The sequence below is a fragment of the Salminus brasiliensis genome, chromosome 2, assembly GCF_030463535.1.
Source record: "Salminus brasiliensis chromosome 2, fSalBra1.hap2, whole genome shotgun sequence".
In the NCBI taxonomy this organism is placed as follows: Eukaryota; Metazoa; Chordata; class Actinopteri; order Characiformes; family Bryconidae; genus Salminus; species Salminus brasiliensis.
The window spans coordinates 26,636,663-26,649,729 of NC_132879.1; the positions used below are offsets into that span (position 1 = coordinate 26,636,663).

Here is a 13,067-nt window from a genome sequence, read left to right on the forward strand (position 1 = left end):
TACTGTAGGCAGTGGAAAATGAAAAAGAATTGCATTATGATTGTATGTTAATCATGATTAGAGTAGCTGGACACCTGAGTAGAGACAGGCAGGTACAGTACAGTACACTATAGCTGGGAGAGGTGGACTCAAGGTTAAGTAAACCACGGCTAATCAGGGAAACAAGGACAAAGGAGAAGTAATGTCTAGGGATCAGTTCAGCCACTAGAGATGTGTAGGGACTTCCAGCAGTGGCATATCCTAAAGAAAAGGTATTTTACTTCAATAAAAATAATAAATGCAGAAAACAAGTAATTTCCAGATGAGTTACGGTTGCACACAAAAACATTGGTGCATTTCCATTTCTGTCCATTTCAAATTTCATGGTGAACCAACTAAAATGGCTCCAAAAACAAACATGTTACATAAACATCCATTACAATTACAATAACAAGGTTTTTATTTTGTTTCAGAGATTTGAGGATTAGGTCCACCATGTATGTAGCTAATTGTTTCCATTTTGGGCTAGTTCCAGCATCTGGTGGGGGTTTAAATTAAATTCCAGTTTTGACTCCACCCACCCTTCACACAGACTGTTCTCCCTCCTGCCATCAGGAAGAAGGTACCGCAGCATCCGGTCCAACACGACCAGACTCTGCAACAGCTTCTTCCCCTAAGCCATCAGACTCCTCAACTCCAGACACTGAACTGATGTTTTTTTCTGTTCCACACACACACACACACACACACACACACACACACACACACTCTCTCTCTCTCTCTTTCTCTCTCTCTCTATCTCTCTCTCTCTCTCTCTCATTCACCAACCATTTACCCCAGACAATACGGGAAGCATTTGCACTAATAACTATACTACCTCACTAGACTCAATATTTATTGCACACTGCATAATTTGCACACTACATTGTTTCGTTTCACTGTGTACTCTGTATATAGTTGTTATGACAATAAAAACCCACTTGAATTGAATTGACTTGACTTGAAAAAGGGGGTGTATTAAATGCAGGTACCTGGTTTCATGACATCTGAAAAGTACAGTTTCCATATGTGTGCTGTGTTTACTATCTGAGGAGGGGACGGTACATTTAGAAACTTTAAAAGTTAAGTTAAGGTGCACGTATTTGTCACTGTACTATGTACAGTGAAATGTGTCCTCCGCATTTAACCCATCTGGTAGTGAACACACACACACACACACACTAGTGACTAGGAGCAGTGAGTACACACACACCCAGAGCGGTGGGCAGCCAACTCCAGTGCCCGGGTAGCAGAGAGGGTAAAGGCCCTTGCTCAAGGGCCCAACAGTGGCAGCTTGCCAAGCCCGGGAATCGAACCCACAACCCTGTTATCGATAGCCACCACTGCCCCTCATGTTCACACACTCCAAAACATTTCCTAAACAATAACGACAATATGGGCTATTCTATTCCAGCTGTTAATTATAATAGTATAATATTAATATAAGATAATATAAGATAAGATAATCCTGTATTAGTCCCACAGTGGCAAAAAGTCTCAGTGTCACAGCAGAAATTGGATAGCAAGACACTCAGATGCAAAAACATTAATTAATAAAACAGAAATTACCACTGTATACACAATATAAATAATAGAAGTTAAAAAAAAAAGCAATAACAATATTATGTACTGATTATTTGGGGGAAGGGGGGTATTGCACATTGTATTTTTACATTGAGGGATCTCTGTTCTCTGAACATGTATGTGGTCTGCTGGGAGCAGTGCCTGTTATTATAATAATATTTACTTGACTGTTGGTTTACGAAGCTAGCTTTACTCCCCTCTTCCCCTCATGTCCTTACTGCACTGCTGATAGTGTGGAGATCCCTATTATGTAATGGACTGTAGCTGAGCTTATCAGAGTTGCACGCTTGCTTCTGCGCGCGCGCGTGTGTGTGTTGACACACATCCATACGGCGCTTCGTCTGCGTCTCGGTGGAGCGGGCGACTTTCTAATCGCCTGAAAATGACGTGACTTTTAGTTTGACAGCTCCCTGCAGAGATTTCCCCCCTAGAAAATGCGTCGATATCTTCGTCTTTTATTCGCCTGCGTGATATTGCTCTTCTTCTCGGTGTTGTATGTGTTCAACCAGCTCGCCTCTTCTCTGGAGACTGTGAACTCGTGGACCGAGTCGAGAGCTGATGGAGGCCCGCCGCGCTCCGCCAGGAAAACCGCGGGGAGGGAAGGCCTCGCGGACTGGAGGGACAGGTACGCTAGCGAGCTGGGCTAACTTCGCTAGCTGCCAAAAGTAAACAAAGTGCGCCTAGCCCACGGCGTGCATGTTAGTTAGTTAGCAAGATAGCTGGCTCGCTGTATCTCGGGATTTCTGAAAACTTACAACTTCGTTTCAGCACTAGCAAAGCTCTGACTAGGATTACTTTGGGTGGGAGCTGTGTTACTGCTAGTTTACATCAGATAGCTGGGTGTAGTTATGCTAACTCTAGCTAGCTCATTTCCTAACTTACTAACTCGCTACTAATCAACTGTAACTAGCAGTAGTGGTGTTGTTTTCCAGTATTAAACCCCTGAGCAAGTTGTTTTTCACTGTGACTGACTTGCTGTATGGCAAATTAGCTAACTAGTCACTTTGGGCGATCGTTAGGCAACCTCAAATACAGTTTATTTATTTTTTTAATTTTTTAAAAAGTTGTCTGAATAAAAGTTGTCGCCACTGTCACTTAAACCATTATTTTACCCTAATTTAAAACTTTGACAGTGTTGTTCACACCACACATTTCATGAGAAAGGACCAAGAAAAAGTTATTTTTGGAGATGGCTAGCTACAAGGTTTTGCCTGACAGCAATGATGTAAATCTGTTACATGGGAAGGTTACCCATGATTGCTGTAGCCGTGTCCTTAAATGTGGGACTTGCTCATGGGTTAAGTGCTGCACTCTCAGTTGTGAAAGGTGGGCCTGCTGTTCTACACAGGTCTCCTTCATTCTTGAGGCTTGGAGGCTTGCCTACCAATCCACCTGTCATAACGGTTACCACTGTCATTATGTCATTGTATTTTATTACTTCCACCATTCACGTTTGTTTTTAATGGCTTTTTCCAAGATAAGGAGTGTGTGAAATGTCAGTTCTCTTTGCAGTAACCCGAACTACTGTCATTACTGATCTGGAACTGTATTTTTACGACTGACCTTTCATGACTATATCATAGATCTGCCAGTGGAAGGACTCATGAGGAGTGAAGCTGTTCACTAAAGAAAGGAGTGTTTCATGTAGAGCTTATTTTTCTTGTTCTGTCAGGTGTAAGTCAGTGTCTGTCACACACTGGAATCCCTATTGGAGACTGCCCCCTGATGTTTGTGGAAAGAACTGCTTTTTGGAGTCGGCTTGTAGGTAGGATGGGTTGACTTGAACCTTGGTTGTGAGTGTAGTTTTTAGCCATCCGTTATGTGGAGAGCTGTTTGGACTGGACTGTGCTTATTTTGGACTCATGTCAACTGGTTTGGTTGCAGGTGCCCTTAACATCTTGTTTTTTTTTCAGGTTCTCACACCCCATCAGCTTAATTACACCTACCTGAGTGCTTAACGTGAAAGGAATGAACAACCCGGCACCGATCCTGCAGCTAACAAATGCTCTGCTGTTGTTCTGCAGGTTTGCTGTGGATAAAACATTGTCTGTGGTCAGTCATGTGGACAGGGTTGAGCCGGTCAGGTTGGCGGTCGTGGCATGTGGCCCAAGGCTGGAGGAGACTGTCACCATGCTGAAGTCCGCTGTTCTTTTTAGCCAGAGAGCACTCCACTTTCACATCTTTGCTGAAGATGAGCTTCATTCTGGCTTCAGAGATTCTGTAAGTTAGTGATTTCCTTTGTCCCTAAGGCAGTGTCTCCGAGGCTGGTATTGAAGTACCTCTGGCCTGCTTATTGTGGTCATTTCTGCTCTAGCCCACTGAGCAACTAAGCAATCTCTGTGTGTGTGTGTGTATTTGAGCAGGAAAACAATAAAATGTGCAGGACTGGTGTACTCCAGGACCAAGACTGAGAAACACTGCTTTAAGGCATCTTCTTAGATTTTTGAAGTAAATTTTGGGCTGGTTTCCCAGACAGGGCTTAAGCTTACTCCTGGGCTACACAGCATTTTGAATGAGTATTTTCCATTGAAAGGAAAATGTACTCTATGACTTAATCCATGTCCGGGGAATCAGCCCATGGACTTATCCTTTGTCAAAACACGTAACTGTGTGTTGGCAAGTTCTTGGAACTGACAGTTTTAGTCTAAAGAGTTGAAAAGTAAGTCTCCCTGTCCTACAGTCGATTTATAGATCACTAATACACTCGCGGTGGCTTCCAACTCCTAGGACAGTTTCATTAGTGTGGTCTTGTAATAATTTGCAACGGTCTGTTTTGATGAGGATCTGTTTGTCTTCTCTTGGCTAGCTGGAGTCATGGCCAGTGAGATTCCGTTCCAAGTTTAACTACACCACCTACCCCATCACTTTCCCCAGTGACAATGCCAAAGAGTGGAAGAGGCTGTTCAAACCGTGTGCTTCTCAGAGGCTTTTCCTGCCGGTGCGTACACTGTATTACCTCAATCCTCTTATGCTCACCTTGAATCTGTTCTCCACACACAACTTATGTCACTCTAAGCCCATTTTATCTAATCGGGGAGGACAAACTAAGGTGCATAAAAGATTAGTCAGGTAAGCCAGAGAGCAGAAATCATACTTCAATACAAACACTTGTTGCACAGATACAGAGGGTCAGTTCAGATTTGCCCTGCAGTATTTGGACACTGAAAAAACTGTAACTAAACTGCCATTTCATGGTAAATCACACGTCCCATTTCAGCTGAATGGGTTCAGAGCAGCATCTTGAGCAACTTGCAATAATTGGTTTAGCAGAACTGTTCTGCAACAGAATTGTTTCAGGTCAGCAGTTAAGGGGTTTCTGGTGTTATTCTTCTCAGCTGATCCTAGGTGAGGTGGATTCCCTGCTGTACGTAGACACCGACATCCTGTTTCTGCAGCCAGTAGAAGAGATTTGGAACTTTCTGTCCCAGTTCAACAGCAGTCACATGGCAGCCATGGCGCCAGAACACGAGGAGCCCCGGATTGCCTGGTATAACCGTTTCGCACGCCATCCATACTATGGCAAGACTGGAGTCAACTCTGGAGTCATGCTTATGAACATGACCCGAATCAGAGCTAAGCACTTCAAGGTAAAATAGTGAGCGTATGTTTCTGTGTTTTACAAGAACTCTTGAAAGAGGGAGGAAGTCTGTTTTATGAGCTAATTAGAATTTGAATTTATTTAAGGGAAATCTTGGATCAGAGAGATCGCTTTTTAATGGTACTTAATATTACCAGTACTGACCAGCAGAGGTCACTGTTATTCTGTTAGTTGGCTTCTCAGATTTCTAGACTGTTGAAAGTGTTTCATCATGCCCTCCTTCCTCTACTTGATGGGAGGAAGCAATATTTATTTAAAACATTTGGTCACATCAGTGCCAACCCAGCTTGAAACCATAGAATACTAATGAAGCAAAGTTGAAGATGTATTTGAGTGATTATCTAGGATCAGTGTTCATCATACAAATGTTGATCTCATCCACTACTAGGGAATCTGTTCTCTGTTATAAGGGCATCTTATGTCTGTGTTGTACACTATAACCCTGTGTTAGAAGTTCCTTAAGGTTTGTTGATGGTCTTTTATTCTGTCCTTTCTAAATAGAATGACATGACACCAGTTAATCTAAGATGGGAGAACTTGCTTATGCCACTACTACAAAAATACAAGCTCAATATCACTTGGGGGGACCAAGACCTCCTAAACATCATATTCCACCACAACCCAGGTAGATAACTGTCTTTACACCTCTTGCATACTCATTAAGCTCTTCATTAGGAACACTTTACTAATGCTGGGTAGGGCGTCCTTTTGCTCTCAATACAGCTTTAATTCCCCATTACATAGATTCCACAAGATGAAAATATTTTCTCAAAATTCTTGCTCATGTTGACATGGTTGCATTATGCAATTCCTGTGGTCTTTTTACTAGCACATTCCTGCTGCGAATCTCCTGTTCTACCATGTCCCAGTGGTATTCTGCTGAATTTAGATCTGGTGACTGGAAAAACCACTGAAGAACACTGAACACATAGTCATTTTCATAAAACCAGTTTGAGACAACTTGCTTTGTGCCATGGTGGATTTATTCATTGGACGATGTGTAAATTGTGACCATGAAGAGATGTCAACAACATGGTCAACAACAATACTCAAATAAACTGTGGCATTTAAGCAATGATTGATGGATTGATCTTGATGGGCCTAATGTGTGCCAAGAACACATTCCCCACATCATTACACCGCTTCTATTACTCTATTAGTTGACACAAGGCCCGTTGCATCCATGGATTCATGCTATTTGCGCCAAATTATGGCATGACCATCTGTGTGCCTCAGAAGAATTCGAGACTCACCAGACCCGGCTATAAGTTTTTCCAGTCTTCGACTGTGCGGTTTTGGTGAGTCTGTGCCCACAGCCTCAGCTTTCTGTTTTTGTCTGACAGAAGGGGTTGTAGCCTATACAGCTTAAGGTTCAACGTGTTTTGCATTCTGAGATGCTTTTCTGCACACTGTAACTCTAGTGCGAGGCTGTCAGTTACCATAGACTTTCTGTCAGCTCAAATGAATCTGGCCATTCTCTATTGACCTCGGTCATCGACAAGGTGTTTCTGTCTGCAGAACTGAGACTCACTGGATGTTTTTTCTTTTTTATGCCAATCTGAGTGCAAGTCTAGACACTTCTAGTTCTTCTAAAAATCCCAGGGGAGCAGCTGTTCCAGAAGTACTCAAACAAGCCTGTCTTGCACAAACAGTTGTGCAAAGCTTAAAATCTTACTTTTTTGTTTGTTTGTTTTACTTATCCTAATGGTTGATAAGAACATTACCTAAAGCAGCTGGCCCATATCTGCAAAGTTTTGTGTGTTGCACTGCTGCCACATGATCTGTCTGATTAGATAATGGCATGAATGAACAGGTGTACAAGTGTCTTCTAATCTAATAAAGGGCTTGGTGAGTGTATATAGTGTTTAAACCTTGACATATAATTTGAATATTGTTTAGAATAGAAGTAGTCTAGTTGTTAATGTAGTATAGGATCTTTCTTTGATTGTATGAAATTGCATGTACTAATTTCTATTTTGGTTTCATATGTTCTGCAAAGTTTTACAGCTCTCCACAGCTCTCCTACTCGACTAGACTTTGATTTAAGTCAAACAGCTCTCCTTCCCCAACCTACCCCACAAAGATGTTTTACATGTGCACAAACACATGAAAGTGACACATTCACATAACTATTGATGTTCCTCATGTTTTACAGAGGGCTTATTTGTGTTCCCATGTCAGTGGAACTACCGTCCAGACCACTGCATCTACGGCAGCAACTGTGCTGCAGCTGAGCAACATGGTGTTTATATTCTCCACGGCAATCGCGGCGTTTACCATGATGAAAAGCAACCTGCATTCCGAGCCATATATGAAGCCATTCACAAAGTAAGAATTTTTGTAGTATCATTAATATTTTTTTTCTTTTCTTTAATGCTTCTCCACTGTTAAGTCTATCGGGAGAAAACAGGTGTAACTTTTTAATTGGCTGCACTGCTTAATAATGTGAGTGCTAAATATCATCATGCAAGGTTTTCATTAGGGCAGGCTAAAATCTAATTAGAGGTGGTTAATTTGGAAAAGGCCATATTGAGGTTCCTTTGGGCACATGCTGACACACATTTGGCTAGCGGTCTTGTTCTTCATATTAGTGGCTCAGTCTGGAAGAATGAAGAGAAGACTGGGATGTTGTCTCAAACATTTTTCAGACATAACACCTGTGCTTGTGGTCCTGTGGGCCATTGTTGGTCTACCACGTTAAGTCCCGCTGGATGTCACATGATCTGCTCGAACCATCTCCCTCACTTTGACTTTCGTATAGGGTTTTGGGATTCACTAACAAAATTAAAAGTGTTGAACATCTGTTTTGTTTATTTATTTATTTTTTGTAAAGGCAATCTTGACAATACTAAATTTAGCTGCTTTAAGAGGTGGTCAGTGAATGCCACAGGCTTTCCTGGCTTGTTGAGCCTTTGTATTTGAAAGGAGAGGGAGAGTTTGCTCTGAAGCTGACGTGGAGAAATCAATAGCTCTGTTAACTTCTCCCGTCGGCCTGCCAGGGCCATCGTGTTCTGGACTTAATCTCTGTCGTCTTCGTCAGACACAACGATCGCTCTTAATGCGCTAATCTTTAAAGCCCAACACTCCCTTCGTCCTCCCTCCATTCTTTATCTCTCCCTCACTGCATCCCTCCCTCGTTCATCAGGCTTGAGGTTGCTCACGCACTCTCTTTTTCCCTCCCCCTTTTTCTGTGGTTCGTGGCAAGCAGTCAATCCCTTGTTCATTTTATCTGCAGAGGGAGGGTGAAAGTGTGCCTATGTGTCTCCGGTCATTATGGCCAGGCGAGACCTCTTTGCCCCTGACAGCGGAGGAAGCATTCTGGACCATTAGCTAAATGAGGTCTGTCATTAGTAGAGGCCCATGATTCAACTGGGTGCTGTCTGTTTGGCAGGCCAAGCAGACGGTCACATTTGGAGTTGCTTTGAGAGAGTTACGTTGTCTTTATCAGATAAATGTTTAGTCTGATTATGTGTTAGATTTTGTTTCAGCATGGTGATGACTTGCTAGAGAGCCCAATGGTAAAATGTGAACTTTGATGTTTCTTTCTCTCACCAAGTCTGTTCTCTCTCCACCTTCTGCACTTCTGACTGCATCAGGCCTCAGGCCGCTTTTCTGCCTGCTGCAAGAAACCCTTCCCACCACACCCCACAGCATCCTGTTGTAGTGTTTACTCCCTGGAGACACACTCACAGATGCAGGAGTTTGGCTGGCAATAAAAGACCCCACCATTACAGTGCCAAACCCCACGGAAGAGCCGTAAAATCTTTAGTGCCGTTGCTTCGTTTGGGACTAGGAGAATGCAAGGCAGCATCCAGTATGCCCATCCTTCCCATAAAAATCAATAGGAGACAGTAAATGCAGCTTCATCAGGGCCTGATATGTGTTGCATCAGTGATAATAAAAAGTGCACTTTTTAGTGACCTCATGCCAGGCCAGAACACAAAGCAAGTGAGGCCCCATAAAGTCTTTTGTTTTATTATTATTCACTGTGAACATTATAAAATCACACTTCCTTCTACAGAATGATAATGGCTGAATGGCTTATGAATTAAGGGTTAAAGCTAGGGGGAAAGTGCTATATTTATGTAGAAGTACGCTACTCATTTTTATGTTTAGTTTTTAAAATGTTTTATTATTATTTATTTTTATTATTTTTTTATAGTACCCATTTGGAGAAGATCCAGTCAGTTCTCTCCTTCAACCCTTGGAGGAAAAGCTGAAAAGTACAACGCACACATACTGTGGAAGATCCAGTCACATTTTCACCAAGAAATTACAGGAGAGCATTGGATACTTACAGAAAGACAATCACAAGGCGAGATGATCCGGTCCACTCTGAAACCAAGTGAATTAGAAGTGTGCACAGTATTGGTAAGGAGCCTCAAGCCTTGCTGGAGAACAGAATGTTACATACCGGTTTGCTCATTGAAAACTTCAGCATTCAAGACATTGAAAACTTAATGAATTCAAGAATGTACAGTGGTGAAAGTCTTCCCTGCCAGCTGGTCGTTATGAATGATAAGGAGGTTGGAAATATAGGCACTAAAATCACTTTGACATGTAACTAACTGAAAGGGGCCAAATGGATGAAACCTGACAATCAATCAGCCAATCTAGATAGATAGTTCTAAGACAGTGGTTCTTCACGCCACACCTGGGTGCCAGAATGTTCTGCAGGGGTTGTTTTTATTATTATTATTATTATTATTATTATTATTCTGTTCACCCACCCACCCACACTTCGTTTAGTCTGTCAGCAAGTGATTAGGCCCCTTGCTGAATCACAAGTGTGGGAGCTGTTGAGGGCCTCTAGGACTGGACGTTTGAGAAGCTCTGTTCTAGGATTGTGACTAACAGAGAGAACTGGGGAATACAGAGCAAGTTTCAAAAGAAGCCTTTCTTTATATTCAGGGACAATTATGTTGGGTACTGATCTGAACCTAGTTTTATTAAAGAATAGAAGTGTAAAAGGATGCTGGTAGATGAGCCAAGCTAAGCCTTTTGATGTGTAAAGGAACCATAATATACTTTTTTTTTATGTTTGTACTGTTTGTTAACTCATCCAGTGGATTTAAGAGGTACAGATGATGATGATGCATGTGCATCATGTAAGCTTACTGATAACACATTTGTCGACCTACTTGAGATTATACATAGCCTTGAAGATGGTGATGCGCAGAATCTCTCAGTTGGTATTATATCAACTTTTAGTTTCAGTTAATGAGAGTATATTAACCGTTTTACAGTGTTATAAATGTTTAGTAGACCATTTTAAACACATGCCTCTGTCAGCAGGGATTTACTAATAAATCTTAGCAGAGAGTACTAAATAACACACTGGACAAGTTTTAAAGAGGAGACTGGATAGTACCGAGGCTATTCTGAATGAAATTATTTTGAAATATAACTAGAAACACATTTTTAATGTTAATTGTTTGTAAACCAAATTTTGCTACACTAGATTTTATGAATTATTACAATTGTTGACTGGGTTTCACATTGTTAATACAGTGAAACCAACTGATACTGCAACTGACCCCCACCCCCAACCTGGGGCCCTGTTCTCAATGGAAAATTTATTAATTTAATTTTAATAAGTGTAAGAAGAATTAAATGAATAAAAAAGGCAAAGACAGACTGCAAACACTGCACTGTGAGCCGGTCACCCAGCAGCCTCTTAAACTTATTAGGTGAGACTGATTTGCTTAAGCTTCGCTGGTTTTTGAAACGCATTCCAAATTTAAAGCTTCTGAAATGTGACTGGATTGTGTTAAAGCTGTGAAATTACACTATGGATGATGTACTAGGAGGGCAGAGGCCTTCAGGGGTAGTGTTTACTCATTGACTTTGAAGAACTACTAGTTTCAGCCACTTTTCCTGGTGCAGTTGAAGACACAAATACAAGTACCTGTAAACTCTTCACTTGTATGTCCACTACTCAAATAGTAGGAGTTTAAAGCCTACACACAAAGCTAACACCAAAAATAGGTTTTGCACTACGCTTTCTGGTCGTACCGTAGAATTGTTCACGCTCCGTTTAGGCATATGCCTGTTCAATAACCAGTATACTAACCCCACAGTTTTACAGAGAACATCTCGCCATAGTTGACCGATGTAAAGTGTATGTTGAATCATATTGCTAAAAAAAAAAAAAAAAAAAAAAAAAAAAAAGTTTATCTTGAACGTCTTCACCTTCACTATTGTGAGCAGTACCTCAAGTGTAACATCTTTCATTTGTTGAATGTAAATGCCTGAATGATGCAGTATATTTTTGTAATAAACATTGCACTTCTGCCTATTTAGTCTTGCTCCATATTCTCAGTTTCAGAGGTTCTTTGAGTGTTAATATGAGCGTGTTAAGCAACAGCTGGTCTTATTTCTATTTGTTTTTGCTGAGGAAATTCTTCCTGTAATAAATCAACAGTTTTATATTTTAATATTCTTACTCTTGCCAAAACGTAACGTAAAAATGAGTAAATTGAACGCATGACTTCTATTAATGTAGGTCAGGCCTGTTCACTGGTCCAGGCCTGACCAGTGTCACTGTATGGGTTGATGCATCCTGCAATAACCCTGGCAAGTTGAAGTTCCTCTCCACGGCCAGGAATGAATCTATCCTTCTTTAGAAAAACCTGCTGTCTGGGTTTCTTTTTCATGCATTTAGACAGAAATCAATGCTTAATTATGTTAAGTTGTGATAAATCGCCTCTCTAATGAGACACAAATGACCACTAATGTTGTTTTGGAGTTAATTACTGGAGAACGATCATACAGCATTTAGTTTAAGTGGCATCATTTAGTATATGAATCCAACAAGACGTGTGGTGCTGTTGCATGACCTAGATAAACCCATTTCCCAGAACTTTTAGTTATCACACATGTTTCAAGACAGCTGGTCCAGAGTACAACACATGAAAAGGCTTAGCCTAAACATGAGTGAAAGCAAATGCTTTAAGACTGTGCTGGCTTTGTTTCAGATGTCAGCTCGGCTACTGACAAGGCTGGTCAACCAGTGTGACCAAGCAGTGCTGGCCAGCATGAACAGCATGAACACTCCAGCTTGTCCGTCCAACTCAAATAAAGTTCAACTAGCTGGTTTACCAGCATATGGTAAATTTTCTACAGGGTGACCAGCCAGCTTGAACCTTGACCATCAAACACCAGCTTGGGCCAACTGAAGCCACCTTGAGCTGGGGTCTCAGCAGAGAGGTGAGAATTAGCTACAACAATAATAATAAAAAAAAACTTAGCTAGTTACTGACAGAGCTGCTTCTTTAGTGCCAGGTATTTTATGGATCTTCTCCAGGTAAAGTACAGCACCTACAGATTCATATCTACCAAGAGGTCACGTCGTGTCTCCAGTGGGTCAGGTCTCCTAGCGGTAAGAGTTTAATGCTGCTCCTGCTGTTAGTGGGGGGAAATCTCCCACCCAAAGGCTCATTAATGCTGCTTTTCTAGCTTCAGTGGAGAGCAGTTGGAATACGCTTTGCCGTAATTATCCGCTATTCACCTCCTCTTTCGAAGCCTGTAGCTTGCTAGGAGCAAGCACAAATGCTAAACGCCTCCAGCCTTACCGGTCAGAAATGGGTAAATGCTAAAAGGGTATTTTCAGCGCTGCTCTGAAGCGATTATACAAATGCAGAGGAGAGCGAAACCGAGACCATTTGAATACCTTAAAGCCAAAGTACTTAGCAAGATGAATCCCTCAGAATATGCAGGAGGAAATATCCCTCTCTGGAGAGAAATGCTGCTGTGCCAGCTGCTAACTGTTGCTGCTTGCTGTAATGCGGCTGTCGAGGAGAGCTAGGAGAACTCCTCATCTGTCCCCTCTGGTCTGGATGGCACCACGAGGAAGCTGCAGGTTAAA

The 13,067-nt window shown here is 41.7% G+C and overlaps 1 protein-coding gene across 3 annotated transcripts; it reads left to right on the forward strand.

The window, feature by feature from the left end:
* The first annotated feature begins 1,922 nt into the window (after nucleotides 1-1,922).
* gxylt1a (glucoside xylosyltransferase 1a) lies at nucleotides 1,923-11,498 on the forward strand. 3 transcript variants are annotated; one of them, XM_072672182.1, is made up of 8 exons: nucleotides 1,923-2,227; nucleotides 3,275-3,367; nucleotides 3,627-3,822; nucleotides 4,409-4,540; nucleotides 4,938-5,189; nucleotides 5,702-5,825; nucleotides 7,356-7,528; nucleotides 9,363-11,498. In XM_072672182.1, exons 1-8 carry the CDS (start codon nucleotides 2,037-2,039, stop codon nucleotides 9,522-9,524), a joined length of 1,323 nt encoding a protein of 440 aa, XP_072528283.1. In that variant the 5' UTR covers nucleotides 1,923-2,036; the 3' UTR covers nucleotides 9,525-11,498. The 3 variants fall into 3 exon arrangements, with proteins under 3 accessions (XP_072528283.1, XP_072528285.1, XP_072528284.1); XM_072672184.1 differs by having other exon boundaries at nucleotides 1,923-2,173; nucleotides 3,236-3,367; XM_072672183.1 differs by lacking the exon at nucleotides 3,275-3,367.
* Nucleotides 11,499-13,067: the final 1,569 nt, after the last annotated feature.